The 24,046-nt window shown below is 44.9% G+C and overlaps 1 protein-coding gene across 5 annotated transcripts in view; it reads right to left on the bottom strand.

The window, feature by feature from the left end:
• Nucleotides 1–24,046, bottom strand: part of ARHGEF2 (Rho/Rac guanine nucleotide exchange factor 2) — a 170,732-nt gene that overhangs the window by 45,394 nt on the left and 101,292 nt on the right. For 4 of the 5 annotated variants that reach the window (XM_087943409.1, XM_087943408.1, XM_026686470.2 and 1 more), the window contains one exon: nucleotides 7,049–7,199. In XM_087943409.1, coding sequence (XP_087799535.1) covers nucleotides 7,049–7,199 — 151 coding nt within the window. Of the gene's footprint in view, nucleotides 1–7,048; nucleotides 7,200–8,207; nucleotides 8,449–24,046 lie in introns of those variants that run through there. The other variant, XM_026686472.2, reaches the window with a different exon arrangement.

Here is a 24,046-nt window from a genome sequence, read left to right as displayed (position 1 = left end):
AGTTGTCAGAATGCAGTATTGCAGGCTAACTCACTGCTCACTGCCAGGAGTTCAATCCTGACTGGCTCAAGGTTGACTCAGCCTTCCATCCTTCCGAGATCGGTAAAATAAGGACCCAGATTGTTGGGGGCCAGAGGCTGACTCCATAAACCACTTAAAGAGGACTGTGAAGCCCTGTGAAGTGGTATATAATAAGTGCTACTGCTAGCGGGAAGTGCTATTTTCATCTTGGCTATTGTTGCCTTTGGATTGCTCCAATACCCTGGCCTTTTGGCAACTAGGCCACTCTCTTTCCCCCTCCAGTCCGGCGCTAATGCAGCAAAGCTAGGATGGGGCAGGAAAATGAAGGGAGAGCAGCTTATGTATGTTGTGAGAACTGGGTCAACAGCACAATTCTTCTCATGTCTGAGAAAATATTTACAGACCCCTCATATCCTGGACATAAACTGTTTCAACTTCTCCCCTCTGGATACTGCGGTAGGGCATTGCATGCCAAAACAATTAGACACAAAGTTAGTTTTCCCCCAGTGAACATCTAATTCCCACAGCCCTTTCTTAGGCCTAAAGATGTTTCCCCCGTGTAGTAGGGCTGTGTTGCTGTTATCCTTCTCATCTTTCCTACTACCGTCTCCTATTGGTATCTATGGTTTATCACTTGTTGTATCTTATGATTATTGATTGTAACAGTCATCTATAATATGACCTATCACTTTGTTGTTTGTATGCACACTAAGAGCTTATGCACCAGAGACAAATTCCTTATGTGTCCAATCACACTTGGTCAATAAAGAATTCTATTCTATTCTATTCTATTCTATTCTATTCTATTCTATTCTATTCTATTCTATTCTATTCTATTCTATTCTATTCCATTCCATTTACTCTATATTCTATTCTATTCTTTTTACTTTATATTCTATCCCATTCTATTCTATTTATATGCCATTCCATTCTCCTATTTTATTCTATTCTATTTTAGTCTATCCCATCCCATCCTATTCTATTTCCACTCCCTTCCCTTCCCTTCCTTTCAATATCTTCCAGTATTCTTTTTACTCTATATCCTATCCTATTCTATATTCCATTCCCCCTTTCCGCTTTTCTTTCCTTTCCTTTCCTTGACCAAATATGTTGTTTTGGATTTTGCTCTTGGCATGTGTGAATATCATCATGGCATTAAGCCACAAACCATAACTGTATCCCCAATGGACAAGTGAGCTTGTGTGGGACGGAGGGGCTGACAGCATCTCTTATTTGGAGACGTCTAGTTTTGACAGTCCTAGATCTGCATCAGGTTCTTCTATCTTATCTTAAATCCATCTGGCAAATCTCAGGGCCAGTATCATTTACTTTATTTTATTTTATTTATTTTATTTATGGAGCCGTGGTGGCACAGTGGTTAGAGTGCAATACTGCAGGTGACTTCTGCTGGCTGCCAGCTGCCTACAATTTGGCAGTTCAAATCCCACCAGGCTCAAGGTTGACTCAGCCTTCCGTCCTTCCGAGGTCGGTAAAATGAGGACCCGGATTGTTGGGGGCAAGAGGCTGACTCTCTAAACCGCTTAGAGTGGGCTGGAAAGCACTGTGAAGCGGAATATAAGTCTAAGGGCTATTGCCATCACCTACCTACCTACCTTCCTTCCTTCCTTCCTTCCTTCCTTCCTTCCTTCCTTCCTTCCTTCCTTCCTTCCTTCCTTCCTTCCTTCCTTCCTTCCTTCCTTCCTTCCTTCCTTTCTTGCCTGTCCTTTCTTGCCTGTCCTTCCTGTCCTTCCTTCCTTCCTTCCTTCCTTCCTTCCTTCCTGGGGAAACCAAAGAGTTTTAAAGCTTGCTGGCTACAGGATCCTTTTTTTTTCTTTTCCCAAGCCACGTTTCAAAAAGGAAGGTTTTAAGGCCTGTGGGCTCCAGCCAAGAACTGTCCCAGATAAGGGCGCTCTGGAGACAATGAGACCATTCAGCCAGACGATACCCCTGGGACACAAATGCAACTTTGCCCACCCACACCCCCCACAAGCCGGACTCCTGTGATTAAACAAGGGAAAATCAGCCAAATCTGGCTTGAGACCAGTGGAGAAATAGCAAGCAAGGGGAGGGCCCAGGCCCAGCTCCCCAAGACAGCAAGGCTCCCTTCCGGACCGAGTCCTGCACTTCGGATATTTCTTTTACAAAAAGGTGCGATATTGTGCATCAGACACAGGGAGTCCTTGACCTACGACCACGATTGAGCCCCCCCCCAACTTCTGTTGCTAAGGGAGACCCATGTTAAGTGAGCCCTGCCCCATTTTACGACTTCTCTCGTTCCCGTTGTTGAGTGAATCAACGTGGGTTGATCAATCCGTAACCCGGTTGGTTAAAGGGAATCTGGCTCCCCGTGGACTTTTTGTTTGCGAGGAGGTCACAAAAGGAGATCCCGTGTGACCTCCGGGACACGGGGACTGTCATAACTATGAGTCGGTTTCCAAGGGTCTGGATTTCGATCGCGTGACGCTGGAGGAGGCTGGTCGTCAAGGATGGAAAAATGGTCCTCCTAAGTCACTTTTTTTTCAGGGACGTTGTAACTTAGAACGGCCACTAAATGAACTGTTGCAAGTCGAGGATCTACCTGTAAGCCTTTTGGGACAAATATGAGAGGAAGGAGAGCCGCCTACCACGGTGTCCCTTGACAAGGGTGGGATTCCATTTTTTTTTAACTACTGGTTCTGTGGGCGTGGCTTGGTGGGCGTGGCTTGGTGGGCGTGGCTTGGTGGTGTGGCAGGGGAAGGATACTGCAAAATCCCCTTTCCCTCCCGAGCCCACTAACTATTGTGGTTCACTGGCAGCCAGTGCAGACAGCAGCGGAATTGGACAGTGGGAAGGAGGGGGACCAGTCTGAGGGTCCTACGTCCGATACAGAGATGGGGCCAGGACCACCGGGGAGTTATGTGCTGAATCCGGAGTCTGGCAGCAGCGAGGCAGAGGAACAAGGGGAGCCTGGCTCGTGGCCCAGTAGTGGGATGCGGCCCGGGAGTTGGGGACCCCTGTACTAAGATCACCTTTAAATCTATTGATTAATCCCTGAGCACCTTTGCCACCTGCCACCTCCGTCCTAAATTACTCCCTGAAGAGCCATCCTTCCCAATTCCTGTCCACCCCGCGATTTATAGCAAATCTCAGCAGCATGAAGCTGTCGCCATGTTGATGCAGCTGGCACAGAATGGGCAGCTTTGGCACACCGAGTTTGGGATTGGGGTGCACCCACACAGCTTCTCACCCTCTTTCTCCTGCTTGCAGAGCGGAGGCCAGGTGTTGGAAGAGGGTTGGGGGCTCACGGTTGGCATGGAAGAGGCTCTAATTTCAGTACAGAAAAGGCCCAAAGAAGAATAAATGAGCACAAGGAACAGAGTGCCTATGAATCACTGATTCTTACACTGATGTTGATATTGATTGCATTTATACCCTTTGTTCTGTCTACTCAATATAAAGGGAAGGCTTAGCAAAGAGCCATAGAGATAGGCTGGAGTGAGCGAGAGAGAGAGAAAGAGAGAGAGAGAGAGAGAGAGAGAGACAGAGGAGAAATAAGAGAGAAAGTGAAGAGAGATAAGGACACAGAGAGAGAAATGAGAAAAAGAGAGGAGAGAGAGAGGGAGAGAGAGAAGGAGAGAGAGGAAAGAGAGAGAGAAGGAGAGAGAGAAGAAGAGACAAGGAGAGAGGGAGAGAGGAGGAGAGAAAGAGAGAGGAGGAGGAGAGAGAAGGAGAAATAAGAGAGAGAGAAGGAGAGAGAGAGAAGAAAGAGAGATAGGAAGGACAGAGGGAGAGAAATGAGAAAAAGAGAGGAGAGAGGGAGGGAGGGAGAGATCTCTTCCAAATCATTCAAGGCATTTCAGGACCAGCCAACGATTTGAACCCGCATCTCCCTGGTCATAGCCCAATGGGTTTACTGTGATACTAGGTGGGAACAAGCCTCTCGGTGGGATGTACTAAGAGCGGCCAAAGGGATGCTTTGCCTTGTCCCTGGAGGTGCTTATCTCCCTCAACCTCTTGATCTGCTGGGGGAGGCCCAGTTGCCAAGCCTCTGAATTTGCAAAGTTCCTAAGGGTGAATCCTGCAGGCCCATCAGAGAGGCAACAGCCAAAAAAGCTAATACAATCCCTGGTTGTATAAACAGAGGCATCAAAGCACATGAAGTACTAGCACCACTTTATAAAACCTTAGTAAGGCCACACCTAGAGTACTGCATCCACTTTTGGTCACCACACTATAAAAAAATGTTGAGACTCTAGAAAGAGTGCAGAGAAGAGCAACCAGGATGATTAGGGGACTGGAGGCTAAAACATACGAAGACCGGTTGCAGGAACTGGGCCTGGCTAGTCTAGGGAAGAGAAGGACCAGGGGAGACAAGAGAGCAGTCTTCCAGTATTTGAGGGGGGGCACAAGGAGGAGAGGGTCGACTTATTTTTCAAAACACCAGAAGGCAGGATAAGAAGCAACGGATGGAAACTGATCCAGGAGAGAAGCAACCTAGTACTAAGAAGAAACTTCCTGACAGTGAGGACAATTAACCAGTGGAACAGCTTGCCACCAGAAGGCTCCATCACTGGAGGTTTTAAAGAAAAAACTGGACAGCCACTTGTCTGAAATCATATAGGATCTCCTGCTTGAGAAGGGGCTGGACTAGAAGACCTCCAAGGTCCCTTCCAACTCTATTTTGATTGATTGATTGATTGAAAAGTAGCGATGTAAGAAACAGAAGATTGGCATAAGCAGTTCTTGGAAAAACATTTGCATTTCTCAGCAAAAGTCACTCTGAAATACAGATATCCCTTAACTTACAAGTTGAACCGAGCCTGAATTCTGTGGTTAAGTGAGATATTTGTGGCAAGGTCCTAAAATGGGGAACACTCACTTAATAACGGTCTTGCTTAGCAACAGAAATTTTGGAACCAATTGGGGTCATAAGTTAAGGGTTTCCAAGGAAGAAAGCAGTTAACATAAAGCCAACACACAGTATGCGACCTAACATTAGAACCATCATTGAAAGGGATGTTGTTCTTGCGCCAACTCAGAAAGCTCAGAGTGCCCAAGGAGCTGCTGATGCAGTTCTACAGAGGAATAACTGAGTCTGTCATTATATACATATATAATGTACAGTATATAATCATCTGGTTTGGCACAGCAACCAAACAGGAAAGGGACAGACTTCGACAGAGAGTCAGGACTTCAGGAAAAAAAAACATTGCAACCCGCCTGCCTTCCATGAGGATATGAATAACGCAGGAGCCAGAAAGGGGGCTGAGAAAATATCTGCAGACCCCTCACATCCTGGACGTAAACTGTTTCAACTCCTCCCCTCGGGATGGCGCTGCAGGGCATTGCACGCCAAAACAACCAGACATGCCATCACTCTGCTGAACAACTAAGTCCCACAGCATTGTCTGATTTCTCTTCTTTCCTACTATTAGGAAATTCTATTCCTACTATTCTTTCCTACTAACTCATAAAACATTCCTATGCCTGTTTTAGTAGTTGCCATAAAAAAAAAAAAGGGAAGGAGGGGAAAGAAGGAAATCTGGAAGCAGTTTGAAGGCAAAAGTACATTCCAACTCTTATCTTTAAAAGATTGTAACTAAACTACCAGAGCTTTTGCCTCAAATACATTTAATTGGAAAACGTGAATGACGACACCCAGCCTGTGAACGTGCTCAATTGGAGAATCTGGTTTATGAGACAACCAAGGAGGAGAGGAGAAACAGGTTCACGGGGGACTGTAAATTACGTCTGCCAGAGTTTGTTGCATACAGGGCAGTGCCAGTATGTCGCCTCTAATGAATCCTTTGAAATTTTTTGAAGTTTGGCTTGAGAATCATAATTTAATTAGGGCGATTGCTGGAATCCTGACAACTATCTTCTCCTATTTGGTTTCTTACCATTTATCAATGGTTGTTTGTAACTTACGTTTAATGCTCGTAACTATGATTTACAACCTGTGAACTATTACTTGCTGTTTATATGAGCTTATGCACCGGAGACAAATTCCTTACAAGTGTCTGATCACACTTGGCCAATAAAGAATTCTATTATATTGTTGACTGTTGACTGCCACAATGTGCTTTGCCACAACACCAACTTCCAACGGCACTGTCTTATGCCTAAGCATATTTAACCATGAAGTAGAACTGTACAGGTGGTCCTCGACTTGCAACAGTTCAGTCAGTGACATTTCAAAGTTACAACGGCACAGAAAAAAGGTGACTTGCAACCATTTTTTCACACTTACGACCATTACAGCATTGCCATGGTCACGTGATCAAAATTCAGATGCCTGGCAACTGACTCATATTTATGACGGTTGCAATGCCTTGGGGGGTCATGTGATCCACTTCTGCGAGCTTCTGGCGAGCGGGGAAGCCAGATTCACTTCACGACAGTATTACCGACTTAACAACTGGAGCGATCCACTTAACAACGGTGGCAAGAAAGATCGTAAAATGGGGCAAAAGTAACTTCACTTTTCGCTTAATTTACTTAAATTTTCACTTAAAGGTAAAGGTTCCCCTCGCACATGTGTGCTAGTCATTTTTGGCTCTAGGGGGCGCTGCTCATCTCCGTGACAAAGCCGAAGAGCCAGCGCTGTCCAAAGACGTCTCCGTGGTCATGTGGCCGGCAGGACTAAACGCCAAAGGCACACGGAACACTGTTCCCTTCCCACCAAAGGGGTCCCTATTTTTCTACTTGCATTTTTTTTACATGCTTTCGAACTGCTAGGTTGGCAGAAGCTGGGACGAGGAAATCATTCCATTACGCGGCGCTAGAGATTCGAACCACCAACCTTTCTGATCAACAAGCTTTGCCACTGAGCCAACAGCAATTTTGGGCTCAATTGCAGTTATAAGTCAAGGACTGCCTGTACACGGATTTGTGCTACTCTAAGGGAAATTAAAGTGGGAGGGGAAAGGATTGGGGAAACCGCCCCCTCCCGCCCCCCAACTGTTGAGCACACACTTTCACTCTGCTGAATCCATTCCAAATTATGACACATAGACACCCCGAGTTCATCAGGAAGAGGCTTACTCACTTGGACAAATCAGCGCCTCTTTCGCAGTGATGCTCTTGTTACACGCGTAGCACATGGTCATGCCAGAGACCGTAATGGAAGTGAAGAGGTGCCCATTGGTGTAGCGGGCATCCTTATCTTTGCCTTCCTTCATCCTTTCTTTTTCTTTGTTCTGAAAAAAAAAGAAATAAAGAGAAAAGGGGGTTTGTTTCTTATCAGGAGGGAACTGGTGAACGAAATCCTCTTGATCTGAATTGCTGGATTCTGATTTTTCCTGCCACCTCAAAAGCATTCACACATTCGACTCCATCACTTACGTAGGGCAGGATCACACAGATGAATGCATGTTATATTTAACACCAGAGAGGCTGCATTAAAAAAAAACATTTAATTTTTCAGATACCTTTTAATGCAGACATACCTGGGAGTGGGCACATTAAAATCTTTAGCTCTCAAGTACCAACATGCCAATATGAAAACATGTTATATTCTTTTTTTTCCTGAAAACCACAACGTCTGAAAGTATTTGAGGTCAGAAATACAGCAACTGGTGGCCACCTTCCTGATCTATACCATATACAAAATTTTCTGTAGCACATTTCTTCTTATGTATAGACTCACTTGAGAGAAATGTTGCTTAAATAATTTTCAATCCAAAATAATGCTTACCCGTTTCCCGTTTTGCGTGGAAAGACTTAGCTGCTGAACCTGGAGCTGTACAGTAAAAGACCCAGGACTCTCCCAAATTACAAGGGGTCTCTAAGATCATCAGCACCAACCCAACTGACCCACAGCGAGGACCCTTCCCGGTTCCACATCTGCTTATGGGATTGATGGGATTCGGAACAAAGCCAAAAAGCTTGACCGCTTCAACAAATGACTCAAAACCAGCAAGCAAAATGCAATTTAAAAAAACAAACAAACCTAAAACCAGCTGAATTCCACCTCTTTATCATAAGTAGAAATCAATCAGGCTTGTAAAAATGTGCACATTTGATGTGCCAAGCCAGCGACTTAAGCTATAAATACTTTAAAAAAAAACACCAACCAAACTTTCAGAGGAAACAAGTCGCTTAAGAAAATTAACCAGCCCCAATTCCCTCCTGATTCTGACCTCATACAGGATGGCCTCTTCTTCACACCTAGACGAAAGATCCCAAACACCTGCCCCCAAACACACCTTTCCCACGCTCCCTCTCTGGTTCTGGCTCAGCCGCTGTCCGTTCCTGCTCCCCCCTGGGACGGGAAGGGGGTGCCCAGGGGCTCTTGACATCCCAAGGGCCAGTTGCCCTTCGTAAACTCTCGGAGAGCTCATCCTAGCCCGAAGGAGGATCTGGACTGAGTCATCTGAAACCTCTGGTCTGACTCAACCCCCTGAGCAGCAGCAAAGAAAACCGACACAGCCCCACGTTGTGAGTTGGCTTGGAAAGCCCAGATTGAGGAGATGCGACCGAGGAGGAGGAGGAGGAGGAGGCGGAGAGAAAAAACGAAGAGGAGGAGGAGGAGGAGGAGAGAGGGAAAAGAAAAAGAAAAAAAGACACCCAGGCAGTTTATCTTTTCCTGTACCTCTCTTGCTTCCAATAACCATGACAACCATGCGTCTGACGGAGAAATTCCACCACTGTGCCTGTCGTGCATAGATGCCTCGGCACTCAAAGACAAGCAAACTTTCAGCCAACCTGGTGCTTTCCAGATGTGCTAGCTGAGTTCCAAGCTATCTAGAAGACTGGGTGAAGGCTCATAAACACCCATAAAAGACCTTGGAAGTCTTCTAGTCCATCCCCCCCACCCGCTCAAGCTCATAGACTCTAGGCTATAAGGGACCTTTGAGGTCTTCTAGTCCATCCCCCCCCACCCACTCAAGCTCATAGACTCTAGGCTATAAGGGACCTTTGAGGTCTTCTAGTCCATCCCCCCCACCCACTCAAGCTCATAGAATTTAGGCTATAAGGGACCTTTGAGGTCTTCTAGTCCATCCCCCCGCTCAAGCTCATAGACTCTAGGCTATAAGGGACCTTTGAGGTCTTCTAGTCCATCCCCCCACTCAAGCTCATAGAATTTAGGGTATAAGGGATCTTCGAAGTCTTCTAGTCCATCCCCCCACTCAAGCTCATAGAATATTCTATGAGCTTGAGGGGGGGTGGACTAGAAGACCTCGAAGGTCACTTACAGAATCTTAGAATCTAGGCAGGGCTATAAGGGACCTTTGAGGTCTTCTAGTCCACCACCCACCCACCCCCACTCAAGGTGATAGAGTCATAAAATCTAGGCAGGGCTGTAAGGGACCTTTGAAGTTTTCTAGTCCACACACACACACACACACACACTCACACACACACACACACACACACACACACACACTCAAGGTCATAGAATCTTAGAATTGTAGGGCTGGAAGGGACCTTGGAGGTCTTCTAGACCAACCCTCTTGCCCAGGGCAGGACTCCTTATTCCATCCCAGGCAAATGGTTGTCCAATTCTTTTCTGGAAAGCCTCCAGGCACATGAAAGGAAAAAACAAACTCTAGGCTATCTGGAGGAGGATTCTGCTATCAACGTCTTGGGCAAAATTCACGTTCAGCTATCATCCCCTTTGCAGGGTTAAGGTACCTGCATCCCGTATACCTGCAAAGTGGACCTGCGCAGGGCCCCGCCCCCCCCACTTTCCGTTTCACATCATGTGCGGATGAAGTGAGCCACTTTGCAAAGAGTCTAAATTTAACCCGATGAGCCCTTTTCTGCGCCTTCTTAATTCCATGTTTAGGAAGCTTTTGATTGTCACTCCAAGGCTTAAATTGGAAGGTCTGAGTCAACTGCAGAGGGCTTCACCTTTGTGAATAGAGGGGTAATCTGTTCCGGAAAACATGGGCCAGGTGATTTGTGGTCCGAATCTGCAGAAAGTCACTTTCCGTGGATGCTGCCGGACCATCGGAGATTTCTCTGACGCCCAGATTTTCCAAATCCGCTGTAAAACGCAGCCAGGATAGTTTCAGGCTGTTCTGCTTGTTGAATTCTCTCTGGGCATAGGAGCAAAACCAGTGAAACAAGCCCTACTCATGGTTGCTCCTGCTCTCGCCACCTTCCCTCTTGACTACTGCAATGAGCTCTAGGTGGGGCTGCCCTTGAAAAGCATCCGGAAGTTCCAGTTGGTGCAGAATGCAGCGGCCCGCATGGTTTTGTGCGGACCTTGTGTCACTTCTCTTGTGTTGGTTGCCAATTTGCTTCCGGGTGCAATTCAAGGTGCTGCTTGTCCCTTTAAAGCCCTTCATGGCTTGGGACCTCAGGTGGGGGGGAGGGATAACCGTCTCTTGCCAGTCACATCTACCCGACCCATCAGAGGCAAGGAATGCTGCGGGTCCCACTCCCGAGGGAGATACCCCTGGTGGGACCCAGAGGAAGGGCCTTCTCCATGGTGGCTCGCTTCCTCTGGAACATCATCCCTCCAGAAATTAGATTGGCCCCATTGTGACCCTCTTTTGGAAGGCCCTGAAGGCCTGATTCTGCCAGTGGGCCTGGGGAACCCAGAGTGAGACAGTGTTGTGGTTAGCCGGCGGCAGGTGTGGATGACTGAGGAGAGCGAGGACTCAGATGAGGAGCCAGGACCATCAGGGAGTGGACTGCTGCCTTCAGAGATTGTGGGGGCTGGCAGCAGCGATGAGGAGGTTCCCAAGGAGCCTGTGCCAAGTGCGCATGGATTGCTCGCAGAAGAGAGCAGTTGCAGCAGCATGGGCGACTCGGGAGTAAGACTGCAAGGTAATGACCCCTCCTTCAAGAAGATAAAAGCCAGCTGTGAAACAAACGTTCTTTGCAGAAAGCAAAGACGCGTTTTGAAACTCCAGCCTCGTGGACATTCCAGTATCCTGAGTTTGTATTTGAAGATTCTTGTATTGCAAATTATTTCTTGTCTGTTATCTTTTGGCCAGTCTCGCACAGTTTGGCAAGGCTTGTGCTTATTACAGCTAATTATTTTGCAGAAGCACTAAAAGGTTTCTATTCCCTTTGGACTGTGTTTGATTTGTGGAAAAGGGCGTGGGTCAGAACAGGCGGAGCCCATTAAATGGTTGATATGAGTGTGCGTTGCCATGTGTGTGGGGTATGTGTGTGTTATTATTTTATTATTATTTCTTCTACATTGTGTTTTTATTTTCTGTAGGCCGCCTAGAGTTACCGTGAGTGAGTAGGTGGCTGTATAAATTTTCCAAACAAATGAATAAAAGAACTTCCTGCTTCTTCCTTTGTGACTTCGTCTTCTTCCTCTTCCCAAGGCATTCCAAACTGCTTATTTATCACTCTAAAGGGCTAATGGACTAAAGGGCTCTTGGACGTCAACAATAAGGATAGGTGGTAAGGTGGAACACCTGAAAGACTGAGCTGCAACGTCAGTTAATTTTAATTTTTTTCTCCTTCAGAAAAATGGAACCACCTCAGTGTTTGGGAAACCCCTAAAACCTTTGTAGAAAATTAATAATGTTAAACATTTATGACCACTTAAGTACGAGACAGTTAATGTGGCTGCAGTTGCCAAAAAAGCCACTGCAGTCATAGGCTGTATCAACAAAGGGATAGCATCAAGACAACGAGAAGTGTTAGTACCACTTTATACTGCACTGATCAGGCCACACTTGGAATACAGTGTCCAATTTTGGTCAATATGATACCAAAAAGATGTTGAGACTCTAGAAGGAGTACAGAGAAAAGCAATCAAGATGATCAGGGCTCTAGATGATAAAATGTGTTAAGAACAGTTGCAGGAACTGGGTATGGTAGTCTAAAGAATAGAAGGATTATGGGTGACATGACAGCACTCTTCCAATATTTGAAGGGCTGCCACAGAGAAGAGGGGATCAACCTATTCTTAGTAAGGCCACACCTAGAGTACTGCATCCAGCTTTGGTCACCACACTATAAAAAAGATGTTGAGACTCTGGAAAAGGTGCAGAGAAGAGCAACCAGGATGATGAGGGGACTGGAGGCTCAAATATATGATGAACGGTTGCAGGAACTGGGCTTGGCTAGTCTAGTGAAGAGAAGGATCAGGGGAGACAGGAGAGCAGCCTTCCAATATTTGAGGGGCTGCCCCAGAGAGGAGGAAGGGGTCAAGTTATTTTCCAAGGCACCCGAAGGCCAGAGAAAGAAGAATGGATGGAAACTGAACACGGAGTGATTCAACTTGGAAATAAGGAGGAATTTTCTGACAGTGAGAACAATCAACCCATGGAACAGAAGATGCCTTCAGAAGTTGTGGGAGCTTCATCACTTGAGACTTTCAAGAAGAGATTGGACCAGCCACCTGTCAGAAATGGTGTAGGGTCTCCTGCTTAGGCAGGGGGTTGGACTAGATGACCTACAAGGTCCCTTCCAACTCTGTTAATCTGTAATCTATTCTCCAAATCAGCTGAGGGCAGGACAAGAAGCAATGGATGGAAACTCATCAAGGAGAGAAACAACCTGAACTAAGGAGAAATTTCCTGACAATCAACCAATAGAACAGCTTGCCTTCACAAGTGGTGGCTGCTCCATCACTGGAGGTTTTTAAGAAGAGACCAGGCAGCCACTTGTCTGACATGGAATAGGGTCTCCTGCTTGAGCAGGGGGTTGGACTAGAAGACCTCTGAGGTCCCTTCCAGCTCTGGCATTTTTTATTCTATTCTGAACTAATCACATGACTCATTTGATAATACGCCTGCTCAGACTCAACAATGCTCTTCCAAGGCATTCATAGAGTAAGTACAGCATTATTCCTTGCACGTGGCTGATAGTGTGATTGGGCTGCGGCAGAGACCAAAAAAAAAAAAAAAAAAACCATGCTGATGCGAACACCAGAAATGGGAGCTCCAGGAACTTGGACCAGATCCCAGACAGAGAAACCAACTGGAACAGAGACAAAGTCAAGAATACAACTTTATTAAGTCCAAAAAAGTCTAAAAGGACCTACAAACCAAACTGCAGTACGACTGCAAGTGACCCCAAATAGTGGAAATTCTTAGTTAGAAAGGCCCCAGAATGAAAATATCTCCAAGCCCTGTGATCAAGATTAGGACTCTGGTAAAGTGAAAAATTGTCCCAGCAACCTCCCCTAAGAAAGGAGAAGCAAGAAGACAGGGACTTCCTGTTGCCAAACCTTTGTGCAATAATGCAGTCAAGAGGGTTGATTATATTTTTTTGACAAGAGCTGACTTAAGAGTCATGTGTCTCAGCAAATATGGGGGGTAGGGGAGAGAGAAAAAAGAAGTTGTCCCTTCTGTAAGGGCCCCTGCAGCACAACAAGCCACACGAGACTCAGCACACACAGCTGTGCTCTTCTTGCAAAGCTTGTACAAAAGCTGGTTGGTTGTCTTCCCTCCCTGCCTAGCAACTGGAAACCTGCAGCCAGCAGTTTTCAAATCTCACTTACTTGGGGAGATATTTCCCATAGTAGAATATAAGCCATGTGTGATTGGACACACAAGGAATTAGTCTTGGTGCAAATGCTCTCAGTATACATAAAAGAAAAGATCCATTTGTCAAGAGACAGAATCATCAGGTACGACACTTAATAATAGTCATAGGGTACAATAAGCAATCAAATTATACTAGGAAACAGTCAATATAAATCGTAAGGATACAAGCAACAAAGTTACAGTCATACAGTCACAAATGGGAGGGGATGGGTGATAAGGAGTGATGAGAAGATTAACAGTAATAGTAGTGTACACTTTGTAAATAGTTGGAACAGTGTTGAGGGAATTATTTGTTTAGCAGAGTGATGGCTTTCGGGGGGAAAACTGTCCTTGTGTCCACTGTTCTGGTGTGCAGTGCTCTACAGCGTCGTTTTGAGGGAAGGAGTTGAAACAATTTATGCCCGGGATGTGAGGGGTCTGGAGATATTTTCACAGCCCTCTTTTTGACTCATGCAGGATACAGGTCCTCAATGGAAGGTAGGTTGGTAGTAATTGTTTTTTCTGCAGTCCTAATTACCCTCTGGAGTCTGTGTATGTCCTGTTGGGTTGCAGAGCCAAACCAGACAGTTATAGAGGTGCAGATGATAGACTCAATAATTCCTCTGTAGAACTGGATCAGCAGCTCCTTGGGCAGTTTGAGCTTTCTGAGTTGGCGCAGAAATAACATTCTTTGTTGTGCTTTTTTGATGATGTTTTTGATGTTAGGTGTCCATTTTAGGTCATGTGATATAGTAGAACCTAGAAATTTGAAGGTCTCTACTGTTGATGCTGTGTTGTCTAGTATTGTAAGAGGTGGTAGTATGGGAGGGTTTCTTCTAAAGTCTACCACCATTTCTACAGTTTTGAGTGTGTTCAGTTCCAGATTGTTCTGGTTAAACCACGAGGCAAGTTGTACAACCTCCTGCCTGTATGCGGATTCGTCATCTCGAATGAGACCAATCACTGTTGTGTCATCAGCAAACTTCAGTATTTTAACAGATGGATCGTTTGAGATGCAGTCATTGGTATATAGGGAGAGAATATAGTAAGAGTTGCAGGAGATTTTGCAAAAGGTGTTTTGCAAAAGATACCCTCCCTGCCCACCCAAAAGAGTTTGTCACAGGCACGACGTTCAAAGGGGAGTTAATTCACAGTAGGCAAGCTGCCTACTATGGGTAGTCCTCGACTTGCGACCACAATTAAGTCTCCGAAATTTCTGCAAAGCGAGATGTTGATTCAGTGCATTTTACCCCCCATGTTATGAGTTTTCTTGCCACAATTGCTAAGTGAATCACTGCAGTTAAGTTAGTCACAAGGTTGTTAAGGGAATCTGGCTTCCCCATAGAGTTTTGCTCCTCATAACGTGGCAAAAAGGAATCACGTGACAATGGGACACTCGCAACTGTCGTAAGTATGAACCAGTTGCCAAGCATCTGAAATTTGAACGCATGATCAAGAGGATGCTGGGAAGGTTGTAAGAGTGAGAAGTGGTCATATTCAAAGACATTTCGACATATGAAGCATGGTTGCAGGAACTGGGCATTGCCATTAGAGAAAAGAAAGACTAGGGGTGACATGATAGCAGCATTCCAGTATTTGAGGGGCTGCCCCAAAGAAGAGGAAGGGGTCAAATTATTCTCCAAAGCACCAGAAGGCAGGATGAGAAGCAACGGATGGAAATTCATCAAGGAGAGAAGCAACCTGGAACTAAGGAGAAAGTTCCTAACAGTGAGGACAAATAACCAGTGGAACAGCTGGCCACCAGAAATTATGGGTTCTTCAATCCTGGAGAAGAAGAGGCTGGACAGTCAACTTGTCTGCAATGATCTAGGGTCTCCTGCTTGAGCAGAGGGTTGGACTAGAAGATCTCCAAGCTCTATCCTATTCCTATTCCTATTCCTATTCCTATTCCTATTCCTATTCTATTCTATTCTATTCTATTCTATTCTATTCTATTCTATTCTATTCTATTCTATTCTATTCTATTCTATTCTATTCTATTCTATTCTATTCTATTCTATTCTATTCTATTCCTTTCTATTCTATTCTATTCTATTCTATTCTATTCTATTCTATTCTATTCTATTCTATTCTATTCTATTCTATTCCTTCCAATATCTATTCTATTCTATTCTATTCTATTCTATTCTATTCTATTCTATTCTATTCTATTCTATTCTATTCTATTCCTTCCAATATTTATTCTATTCTATTCTATTCTATTCTATTCTATTCTATTCTATTCTATTCTATTCCTTCCAATATTTATTCTATTCTATTCTATTCTATTCTATTCTATTCTATTCTATTCTATTCTATTCTATTCTATTCTGTTCTGTTCTGTTCTATTCTGTTCTATTCTATTCTATTCCTTCTAATATCTATTCTATTCTATTCTATTCTATTCTATTCTATTCTATTCTATTCTATTCTATTCCTTCCAATATTTATTCTATTCTATTCTATTCTATTCTATTCTATTCTATTCTATTCTATTCTATTCTATTCTCAATTCTATTCTATTCTCAATTCTACTCTACTCTACTCTACTCCAGTCCACTCCACTCCACTTTGGAAAAAGTGCAAGGAAGAGCAACTAAGATGATCAAAGGCCTGGAGACTAAAACCTATGAAGAATGGTCGTAGGAACTAGGTATGGCCAATCTAGAGAAAAAAAGGACTAGGGGTGACATGATAGCAATATTCAAGTATTTGAGGGGCTGCCACAAAGAAGAGGGGAGGGTCAACCTATTTTCCAAAGCAACAGAAGGCAGGACAACAAAGAACAGATGGAAACTACTGTATATACTCGAGTATAAGCCTAGTTTTTCAGCCCATTTTTTGTGCTGAAAAAATCCCCCTCGGTTTATACTCGAGTCAGATTCCCCTCTGAAAAAAAAAATGGTGTGGAGTCGCGGCCTCCGGCGGCAGCGACTCCCAACAGCCCCATCCGGGAAGGGAAAGGCAAAAAGCGCTTTGCCTTTCCCTTCCTGAGGCGGCGGGACTGGGGCCGCGCCGGCCGTAGTGACTCCTGACTCAGGGGGCCTCCGAGGGAGGGGAAGAGAGTGACTCCTGCCTCCCGCTGTCATCATCATCTTCTTCTTTTGGGTTAGTGAATCAATTAAACCTTTCATGATAGTGAGATCGTTTCCCAAATTAATTATTTTTATTTTTGAAATTTACCAGTAGCTGCTGCATTTCCCACCCTCGGCTTATACTCGAGTCAATAAGTTTTCCCAGTTTTTTGTGTAAAATTAGGTGCCTCGGCTTATATTCGGGTCGACTTATACTCGAGTATATATGGTAATCAATGAGAGAAGCAAGCTGGAATGAAAAAGCAACTTCCTAACAGGAAGAACAATTAACCAGTGGAACTGCTTGCTACCAGAAGTTATGGCTGCTCCATCCCTGGAGGCTTTTAACAAGAGACTGGACCGCCACCAGGGTCTCCTGCTTGAGTAGGGGGTTGGACTAGAAGACTTCCAAAGTGCCTTCCAGCTCTATTCCATCCCTTAGCTGCAAGAAACACTGGGAGGATCAGCGAGCAGGGTTAGCACTATTTGGATTCAGGCAGATTTTTGGCTATGGTGGCTGCTTCAGCGGTAGAACCTGGAGAATATACCGTTGGGTGCAGAAACAGAGGGAATCAGAAACACTGCAAATGAACCGCACCAGATCGTTGCGATAGGCCTTATGCTGAGCGAAAGTCATTGCCAAGGGGATCGTGGCTAAACACGCTGCAACTCACTGAGGTGAAGAGCTGGGCAGCGCTGTTTCCAGCTTAGCTGGGCAGCATCAAGGAAATTGGGCAACTGTGCTGCATCCCTTCGGGGTGCGTCACGTTACTGGAGAACGCCAGTTCATTAGTCAACAAGTGGATAATTCAGCCGATGTAGACAGGCAAGGAAATCTCCCAGCAGCTGCAGGAGACACCAGTTAGCTCAACTAAAGGACTTTCCACACATTGCAATCAATCAGAATAGAACTGGAAGGGGCCTTAGGGGTCTTCTAGTCCAACCTGCTCCTGCTCAAGAAAAGCACATACCAGTAGCCTTCCGCTTATAACCACAAACTGAGCCTGAAATTTATGTGGCTAATTGAGACCTTTGTCAAGTGGGTTTTGCTCCATTTTACGACTGTTCTTGCCACGTTTGTTAAGTGAGTCACTGCAGTTGTTCAGTTAGTAACATGGCTATGTGAATATGGTTTCCCCATTTGACTTTGCTTTTCAGGAGGTTGCAGGAGGGGATTCCATGACCCCAGAACACTGCAACCGTCATAAAAGGAGTCAGTTGTTAAGCATCCAAATATAAATCCCATGATTGTGGTGATGTTGCAAGGATCATAAGTGTGAAAAATGGTCCTAAGTCACTTTTCTCAGTGGCGTTGTACTTTCGAATGGTTAGTAAGTGAATTGTTGTAACTGTTGTAGTGTTGTTCAGACACGGAAGTTCAAGACATCCTCAAAGATCCATCTCATCCCGGGCACCCTTCTTTTGAGCTATTACCATCCGGCAGACGGTACAGGACAATAAAAACAAGGACAAACAGGCTGAAAAACAGCTTCTATCCCAGGACAGCAACTCTATTGAATTCTACTGTAGAGTGCAATATTAATGCAATACCAGGGGTTTTCTATTCAGTTGTATAGAATGTGAAGGATGTGTGTTTGTGTTTTATTTTTATAGTTATAATGTACACTGAAGATGGCATTTAATTTCATTGTACAAGGTGTAAACTAAAGTAAACTAAACTAAGCTAAAATAACAAATTCCTCTCAACAAGCAGTATCTCAAGAACTTCGCATCCTTTTTGGAGGAATCCATTGACAGGAGAAGAGGATCCCACTTTGGAGGCCATTGGAATGTGCTCCAATCTATTGTCCAGTATGACAGCAAGCAAATGCCATGATGGATCGTGGTAACAACAGACGGTATGGTCAGGAGAGGATCGTGGGTGGGCATGAGGATTTCTAAATGGGAACGTCTCCATCGGACCGATTCAGCGCTGGCTTGGCAAAATCACCCTGAGATGTTCAGGCACTGACTGACTGGCTCTAACCCTGCCAGCACCCAAATGCTGCCAACGTTTCAAACGAGCTGATGTGAGGCACGCTTCTCTTCTAGAGCACAGCTGTCAAACTCGATTTCATTGAGGGCCGCATCAGGATTGTGTTTGACTTCGGGGGTGGGCTGGGGGGGGCATGGCCAGGGTGGGTGTCACTCGTATTGGAGATGCCTGTGGGAGCCCAAGTGGTCTGCCAGTGAAAACGGGCTCCTGAGCTCCGTTTTCGGCTGCGAAAGCCTCCTGTGATGCCCTGGCAGTGAAAACAGAGCCCCAGAATCTCTCCCGAGGTCAGTTTTCAGCTGCGACTACCTCCTGCAACTCCTGCCAGAGAAAACAGAGTCCCAGAGGGTCTCTCTCCTGAGCTCCGTTTTTGTTGGCAAAGGCACCACGGGCTGATCCTTTACTGTTTCCAGGGTGACCCCACGGGCCGGATCTGGTCCCCGGGCGTTGAGTTTGACATCCCTGTTCTAGAGAGCTGGAGCAAACTACAAACTCTCCCAACCTGAGCAGCCAAACAGGGTGAAAGGGACAATTCCACAGGCATTCTGGCCAGGGCTCCAATCTGCCTACAAGAGCGTGGTGAGTTTTACACGCTCTTTGTAAGCGACAGACTACTAGTATTGGCAAGGCTTACCTCACTCAACACACTAAGCCTTAAAGCTCAGGTTTGCAAAGCGTAACTGTTGTGCATGCAATGTGTAAATAAATAAATCAGCTGGTTTGGCCTCAGCTTAACACAACCTGCTCAGATACAGGAAGGGCTCCTGCAACAGGCAAACTGACCCCAAACTCTTCATCTAATCTGTTGCACAATTATGGCATTATATTCTCCAAGGACCGCAGTGTCTGACAAGAACCCAGTTCGATTCCTGAAGACTTTCGGGGACACATCCATGAGTAGATTTCTTAGCAACGGCAAGTTGGAATTTGTTTTTGTTTTTTTTCATTCTCCTAGTTTATCCTCCAACTTTGGCATTTCCCTGTCCTAGTGTTAATGGACCCTGTCTGTAATTTTTCAGAAATGGCCGTGTGCTAGGAGAACTCAAGCCTGTTCCTCCCCTTCAGTTCAGTCAATTTCTTAGGATTGTTGCGATGATAATAGGAGAATGGGAATAACAGGATATGGAATTTCTGAAGGAAAAGCCAAATTGAACAAAGCTATAAAGAAATGGTTCCAGGAAGGAGAGTCTCTCCTTTCAATGAGAAGAAAGAAATCCTATATCAAGCAGCTGTAGAAGCCTCCTCTAGCCTTTTCTTTCTGCAAAAGTTTTCCGCCTTCCTAAATGAAATCTTGCCTTGAAACTCACTGGTTCCTAAGATGCTCTCCAAGGCTGCCATAACCCTTAGGCTCCCTGGTTTCCCCCCCAGATTCATTTAACAACTGGGTTACTCACTTATCAAAGGCAGTGATTCCCTTAAAAATGAAAGTTCGTAAAACAGGGCAAAACCCACTTAACAAATGCCTCACTTAACAGCAGACGTTTTGGGCTCAATTGTTGTCGTAAGATGAGGACTACCTGTGAATTATTTAAGTCTGTCTGCAAAGGATGTTGTGTGAACACGGCTAGAGACAAGTTCACATGTTATGCACACAAGGACACATTTAAGACGGGCTGTTCCCTTAACTCTTTAGCCAGGCCCCAAGGCATTACCTCCCCCATAAAAAAGTGTGTAACACTCCTGGCATGTGCTCACAAATTATGCAAGAGGCAAGACTCCCATCCATTCCAGACCAATCCAGCCTTGCCTCCCCCTTGTCTAATGTTCTTTGCTGAGGGAGGGGTGCCAATGCTGGGACACTCAAACACAATTGTTCAGGGTTTTCCATTCAGCTCCAGCTACCAATTGGGAAGGCAGCCAGGCAATGAAAGACATTGGAGGGGACGAACCGGATAGTTCTGGGTTGGCTGGAGGAAGTGTGTGTGTGCGTATGTGTGTGTGTGTGTTTTAGGCATCACAATAAGCCAGCCTGCATGCATTTGCTGCTGGTCTTTGTGAATCCAGCCACTGTGGATTGTAAATCATGGTTGGTGAGGTCAGTGTAGTGTGGGAACCCAGCCAACTGTAGCTCTTTGAGCAAACACTGCTGGAGTTAAGCAAACATTGGCTTAGCACCAGGCCGGGCTCACGGGGAAGGCTGGTTTAACAGGACACAATCTGCAATGCCACAAGCAGAGGTTGGGAAGAAGCACTCAAGCCTTGTTTATCAAGGATCTTTAGCATAGCATCACCTGAGCCCAAAAAGAAAGGAGGAAAGTTTTTGGAAAATATAAATAAAACACAAAACCAGGCCAAGTAATTATAAGTTTCACAACTCAATTGGAACTGGAAAGAAGAGAAGAAATAGAGCAACGAAGACAATTAAAGGCCTGGAGACTAAAATATATGAAAATGTATGTTGCAGGAATTGGGTTTGGCTAGTCTAGAGAAAAGAAGGACTAGGGGGGACATGATAGCCATCTTCCAGTATTTGAGGGGCTGCCACAAAGAGGGGAAGGTCAACCTATTATCCAAACCATCTGAGGGCAGGACAAGAAAGAATGGATGGAAACTAACGAAGGAGAGAAGCAACCTGGAATTAAGGATAAATTTTCTGACAGTGAACACCATTAACCAGTGGAACAGAAGTTATGGGTGCTCCATCACTGGAGGTTTTTAAGAAGACTGGACAGCCACCTGTCTGACATAGGCTCTCCTGCTTGAACAGGGGGTTGGACTAGAAGACCTCCAAGGTCCCTTCCGGCTCTATTCTGATTGATCCTAATCCTCTTTCAATTTCATTCCTCAAAAAGTTCGATTCTAAAAGCTCCATTTTAGAAAACAGCACGGGGGTGGTGGTGGTGGTTTGAGAACATCAAGAGTGACTTCATGTGGAAGCAAGGATGTTCCAAGAAAGTTTCTTTATCTGAAAGGGGAAGTTTAACTTCCACAAATCTCTTTAAGTGGAGTGATGGAGGAGTTGGATTGGTGTTTCTTTACTTTTATGGCCCTTACTAGGCAGCTGGCCCTGTCAAATAAAGTCTCTGTCTGCAGTTCTTCAATCCGGTTAAGGGCATAAAGGGTAGCTGACTCAAATGCAGACTTGCAAGTTTCTCACAAAATAAAATAACCCCCCTTAATTGCCTTCTGGTATAGAACCAATTGGACTCTGAGGTGCTGTCCCAGAAATGCATTTAAATTCTTCTTCTCAGAAGTCAATAATTACAGGGAAATACCACTACAGGAAGCCCTTGACTTACGACTACAATGGAGCCCCAAATTTATGTTGCTAAGTGAAACATTTGTTAAGTGAGTTTTGCCCCATGTTATAACTTTTCTTGCCACAGTTTTTAAGTGAATCGTCGCACTTGTTAAGTGAGTAACCCCATTGTTAAATAAATCTGGCTCCCCCACTAACTTGGCTCGTCACATGGTCGCAACAGGGGACCATGTGTCCCCGGGACACCGCAACCATCATAAATAGAGTCAGTTACCAAGCGTCTGAATTTTGATCATGTGACCGGGGGGGGGATGCTATAGTGGTTGTAAGAGTGAGAAACAGTCCTAAATCCTTTTTTTTCAGTGCCGTTGTAACTTTGAATGGTCACTCAATGATCTGTTGTAAGTCGAGGACTGCCTGTACTTGGTTCTGTTCCCAATTATATTAAAATAGTTGTTTTTTAACTGATGGGGAGATCCACATGCAACATTTAAAAAAGGGCTCCTAAACTCAGAGAAAAGGTGAGCTTTTATTGCAGAGGTCTCCAAACTTGGCAACTTTCTTTGCTGGCTGAGGAATTCTGGGAGTTGAAGTTGCCAAGTTTTAAAGTTGCCAAGTTTGAGGACCCCTGTTTTATTGGTCTGAGATACCAAAAAGCAGCAATTATTTAAAGGTACAAAAAAAGATCCTGAGATTCTAGAAAGAGTGCAGAGAACAGCATCAAAGATTGTTATAGGACAGGAGGCTAAACCATACGATGAAAGATTGAGAATACTGGATATGTCTAACCTAAAGAGGATAAGAAATGGGGGGTGGGGGGCACACAATAGTAGACTTCCAATAGGGGCTTTTAAAGAGAAGGCGGGATTGACTTATTCTCCAAAGCACTTGAGGGCAGAACAAAAAATAACAGATAGAAAACAGAGGTGGGATTCTACTGGTTCATACCTATTCACTAGAACCGGTTGTTAACATTCTAAGCAGTTTGGAGAACCGGTTGTTAGAAGAAATTACTGGGCTAATCCTGTAAGGAAGGCAGGAAGGAAACATTCTGGTGTTGCTTACAGCAACTGCTTCTCTGTTAGCCCTTATTACATTCTTGGCAGGACTAGACTTCTTGTCTCAGGAACTTCTCTGGAGTTATTTTTCCCTCCTTTGCTGGTACTTTGCTTGTGTAGACTGACCATTCAAAGTTACAATGGCACTGAAAAAAGTGACTTATGATCGTTTTTCACACTTACAACTGTTCCAGCATCCCCACAGTCATGAGAGGCCAGGCGAGGAGATGCGTGCCTCGATGTGAGTGATATTGAGTTGGCCACACCCAGCCAGTCACGCCCACAGAACCAGTTGTTAAAAATTTTGAATCCCACTCCTGATAGAAACCTATCGAGGTACAGCATAAAACTAAGGAGAAATTTCTTGACAATGAGAATAATTAATCAATGGAATGTCTTCCCTCTGGAAGTTGTGGTTGCTCCCTTGTTGGAGGTTTTCAAGAAAAAACTGGACATTTGTCTGGAATGGTCTAGGGGGTTGAGCAGGGGGTTGGATTAGAAGACCTCCGAGAGAGATCTCTTCCAACTCTGTCCTTCTATGTTCCATGTTTTTTTCCACCAATTTGACCTATGGCATAGAATTAATCAAACCTATTGAACCAAGTCCCAACAGGGCAGATTAGATTACAGATTAACAGAGTTGGAAGGGGTCTTGTAGGTCATCTAGTCCAACCCCCTCAACCCTACACCATTTCTGACAGAGGGCAGTCCAGTCTCTTCTTGAAAGAGGATGGAGCTCCCACAACTTCTGAAGGCAACTTCTGTTCCATTCATTGATTGTTCTCCTTGTCAGAAAATTCCTCCTTATTTCCAGGTTGAATCTCGATCAGTTTCCATCCATTATTCCTTGTCTGGCCTTCTGGTGCTTTGGAGAATAGCTTGACCCCTTCCTCCTCTCTGGGGCAGCCCCTCAAATATTAGAAGATGCTATCATGTCTCCCCTGGTCCTTCTCTTCAGGTGGTTTAAGGGAGGAGATAATTCTTTTGGGTTTTTTGGGGTGTGCTTGACCTTCTGGCCACTGAGAGTAATAACTCTCAGATAACTCTGATTATCTTTTATCTGTTAAGTTTGAAGACCCCTGCGCTACCCAGTTAAGAGTTTCGAAAAAAGAACTTTATTTCCTGAGCAGACCAAAGATGGAAAGGCTTCCAGGAAAACAAGAGTCACAAATAAACAACGGTTATCATCTCCCTGTCTCCTTTCCCCTCCCCAATCAATGCCAAAAGAGCACAGCCAAGCAATTACATCAAAGCAGGTTTTATGGGTGAACAAATTG

This window comes from Notechis scutatus, chromosome 14, assembly GCF_049901735.1.
Source record: "Notechis scutatus isolate UNSWTSFEM ecotype Mainland chromosome 14, rNotScu1.2, whole genome shotgun sequence".
NCBI lineage: Eukaryota > Metazoa > Chordata > Lepidosauria > Squamata > Elapidae > Notechis > Notechis scutatus.
The sequence above is the reverse complement of the archived record's forward strand: the minus strand, read 5'-3'. Positions and strand labels throughout refer to the sequence as shown.